Source organism: Prosopis cineraria, unplaced genomic scaffold, assembly GCF_029017545.1.
Source record: "Prosopis cineraria cultivar Desert tree isolate PC_DT_omini unplaced genomic scaffold, ASM2901754v1 PC11, whole genome shotgun sequence".
NCBI lineage: Eukaryota > Viridiplantae > Streptophyta > Magnoliopsida > Fabales > Fabaceae > Prosopis > Prosopis cineraria.
The window spans coordinates 43,711,036-43,715,200 of NW_026555342.1; the positions used below are offsets into that span (position 1 = coordinate 43,711,036).

At 36.1% G+C, this 4,165-nt stretch overlaps 1 protein-coding gene across 1 annotated transcript; it reads left to right on the top strand.

Moving 5' to 3' along the window:
* The first annotated feature begins 1,164 nt into the window (after window positions 1-1,164).
* LOC129286531 (uncharacterized mitochondrial protein AtMg00810-like) lies at window positions 1,165-3,045 on the top strand. The gene is made up of 4 exons (XM_054922480.1): window positions 1,165-1,264; window positions 1,745-1,869; window positions 2,162-2,281; window positions 2,419-3,045. The coding sequence occupies exons 1-4, from the start codon at window positions 1,165-1,167 to the stop codon at window positions 3,043-3,045; spliced, it is 972 nt and encodes a 323-aa protein (XP_054778455.1).
* Window positions 3,046-4,165: the final 1,120 nt, after the last annotated feature.

The window sequence follows — 4,165 nt, forward strand, 5'->3', positions numbered from 1 at the left end:
TTTTCGCATATCCACAGGCAGCTTCGGTAAATCGACATTTTCATATGCGTTAACCATTGGATCGTGCTAAAATTTGGTCAGCAAGTAAAGAACATCCAACACGTCATTATGAACGGTCAGACCGTTGACTAGTTTCCTGGTGTGAGCACCATGCCATTTGTACTACAGTCTTTGGTTTAGATGTTTTTAATCCTTCATTCTCTTTTATAAGCCTTTTTTTCCCTTAAAAAATGAAAAATTCAGATGTTGCTCAATCTGTATTAGTTAGTTTGAATGGTTGTAATTATCATCTTTGGTTAGAAAAATGTGATCTTGCTCAACCTACTTTAGGATCCTCTCCGATTGAACTTGAAACTTTGTTGCGCACATTCATCTTCGGTTTCTCTAGCCTATTTGCTGCCTTATCTACTCTCACCGATAAATCCACTTGGTATTTTGACTTTGCTTGTTGCAATCATATGACACGTCAAGAAAAATTTCTCCTCTATGATACCTAACTCTATTGCCTATCCTATACACACTGCTGATAATTCTCAAATGCCTGTTAGTCATATTGGTACTGTCTCCTTGCCTTCCTTATCCATTTATGATACATATTTTATTCCTACCATTAACTTTAACCTTCTTTCTATTGGACAACTTGTTGATATGGGTTATGATGTGTTATTTAATAAACATGGTTGTGTTGTGATGGATTCTCAAACAGGACAGGTTGTCGGTATCGGGCGCAAAGTTGGTTGCATGTTTGAGCTCATTTCAATACACCTACCTGAGATCATTGTTCCCACATTGTGTGTTGCCTCCACATCCTCTTCTCCTAATTCTTCTCTCGACCTATGGCATTATCATCTTGCTTACCCTTCTTTGAGTAAATTACGTCCTTTAATTTTTAGTGGTCTTTTAGGTCATGTTCATTGTCATTCTTTACAATGAGCTTCTTGTCAAATTGTCAAACAACCCGCTTTGTCTTTTCATAAAAATGATTCTATTGCTACTTCTCCATTTGATTTGATTCATTTTGATGTTTGGGGCCCTACACCTACTCCCTTTATGGGAGGATCCCGATCTTTTGTGATTTTTATTGATGATTTTTCTCGTTTTACCTAGATTTATATGATGAAACATCTATCTGAATTACTTGAATTTGATATCAAATTTGCTACTATGGTTCACACTCAGTATTCTAAAGTCATTAAAATTTTTCATCGGGATAATGGTTTGGAATATCGTGACTCTAAATTACTCACCTTTCTTGATTCTCAAGGTACTATTCTCAATATTCTTGTCCTTATACTTCTCAACAAAATGGTTGCGCTGAGCATAAACACCATCATATTCTTGATTCTATTAGAGCATTGCTCATTTCCTCTTCTTGTCCTGAATGGTTTTGGGGTGAAGCAGCCTTAACCTTTGTCTTTTCATCAATCGACTCCCATCTCCTATTATCGATAACATTTCTCCTTTTGAGCATCTCTATGGTTATCCTCCTGATTATAGTCTTTGAAAATCTTTGCTTGTGCCTATTTTGTTCTTCTTCCGTCTCATGAGACAAACAAACTTCAAGCTCATTCTCATGTTTGTTGTTTACTTAGTTATGTTTCTAAGCATAAGGGTTATCGTTGTTGAGATCCTTTCTCTCACCACATTCGTATTTCTCGGCATGTTGTCTTTTGGGAAAATATCAAGTTTTCATCTCAAACTAATCTCTTGTCGTTCTCATCTTCTTCACCTCCTATTTTTACAGATATTTCTACTGATCTTTTTCCCAATGACTTGAGTACAGATTCTTCTATTGAGCTCGTTTCCATGACCGACGCTGCGCCCACTCCAGATATGTCTACTGTCACACCTATTGCTCCTCTAGCACAAGTCACGCCTACTAAGCTCATATCGTCCACAGACTCTTGACCTAATCATGTAAGAAATCCTCCCTCTAACCTTAATTATTACCATTGTTTTTCTATCATTCTCTAATTCCAAGAACCCAAATCCTTTAAGGAAGCCTCTTGTGATCCCCTTTGGCAGCAAGCTATAGATAATGAATTGCAAGCCCTAGAGAAAAATGCATACTTGAGATCTTATTGATCTTCCTCCTGGTAAAACTTTGGTTGGGTGCTGATAGGTCTACAAGAACAAGACTCATTTTGATGGCTCTTTGTAGCAACGTAAGGCCTGCTTGGTGACCCAAGGATTCACTCAGGAGTATGGTGTTAACTATGAGGAAACTTTTACACCTGTAGTTTATATGACTTCTGTTCGCAGCCTTCTAGCCATTGCTACTGTTAACTGCCTTCACTAGATGGATGTTAAAAATGAAATGGAGATTTAGAAGAAGTGTATATGAAGCCTCCACCTAGGTATCAACATCCAAAAGACAAGGTTTGTTGTCTCCGTTGAGCTCTATATGGGCTCAAGCAGGCTCCACGTGCATGGTTTACTAAGTTTAGTAACACTATGAATCAATTGAATTTTTCTTGTAATCCTCACGACTCGGCTCTTTTTATTCGCTCTACTGCTCATGGTATTATTTTGTTACTACTGTATGTTGATGACATGATTATCACAAATAGTGATGATACAGGAGTTTATGAGCTCAAGACATATTTGGGCCAGCAATTTGATATGAAGGATCTTGATGGATTGAACTATTTTTTTGGAATCGAGGTCCACCATGAGAGTGATGGTATATCTGTCTCTCAAGTCAAGTATGCTATCGATTTGATATCCCAAGCTCACCTTTCTGATAAGGAGGTTGAAACTACTCCTATTGAACTAAATGTTCACTATACTTCTACTGATGGTACCTTGTTGGACAATCCCACCCGTTACCGCCAATTGGTTGGGAGCCTCATCTATCTTGCCGTCACGCAACCTGATATTACTTATGCAATTCATGTTGTTAGCCAGTTTATGTCTGAGCCTCGCACAACTCATTATGCAATAGTTCTTCAGATCATTTGGTATATCAAAGGTACTCTTTATCATGGGCTTTACTTCTCTGCTAGCTCCTCTCTTGCATTGCGAGCTTACTTTGATGTCGATTAGGGTGGTGATCATGACGATTGACGGTCTACGACAGGTTTCTGTATCTTCATCGGTCATTCCCTTATCTCTTGGAGAAGTAAGAAGTAGACATTAACCTCTTACTCTAGTGTTGAATTAGAATATCATGCACTAGCAGACACTACTGCTAAGGTACTTTAGCTTCGTTGGTTACTTGATGAGTTGGGAGTATCTTAGAGCTCCTCCACAGACATTTATTGTGATAGTTAAGCTGCAATTAAGATTGCTCACAATGATGTGTTTCATGAGCGGACCAAACACATTGAGATTGATTGTCACTTTACTCGACAGCATGTTGTTCGGGGCACCATCCGACTTGTTCCAATTCGAACCAAGTATCAGCCGGTGGACTTATTTACAAAGTCTTTTCATCCAGCCTGCTTTCAGTTTCTAGTAGACAAATTCAAGTTGCTTTCTGTCAAGCCATCTTAAGTTTGAGAGGGGATGTTATCTAAAATATTCTCCAGATATCTTTTATTATTATTGTGTATATATCTCAATTATTATTAAGAGATATTATTTGATATTATTATATAGTTATTAGTCATTATTATATTTTCTATTTTCTTTGTGTATATAATGTAACCTTCATCTCAATAATAGATATGATATTTTTCAATCATTCTTTAGTTTCTCTCTCTTGCCTCTAATAGCTCTCAAAATCATAATTATTTGTAGTTTAGCTAACACGGGGGGCTTGTGTTTTTACTTTTTACACAAAAATTGAAAGTGTGTTACACTTGTTCATAATTTATATATATGTATATATAATATGATTTCATTTAATTATTTTTATATTTGATATTGATAATTCACTTTTGACAATTTTATTTTAATATTTTGGCCTCCCTGCTCTGCTTTATGTGTCGTTTTATCATATTGGTGTGTTGTCTCTTTTTTTAATAATTTGAATGCGTATGTTGAATAGGATGTCTGAATGCTACGTAGGGCAATGAAGTTGGAATGCCCAACATGAGAAAAAAGTTAAAATGACAATTATAGGATGGACAAGAACATCAATGACAATAATAAATTTTAAACTATTAAAATCTCACTATAATTTTTAATTATAATAAATTATTTTTTATTGATGGGCTTAAAT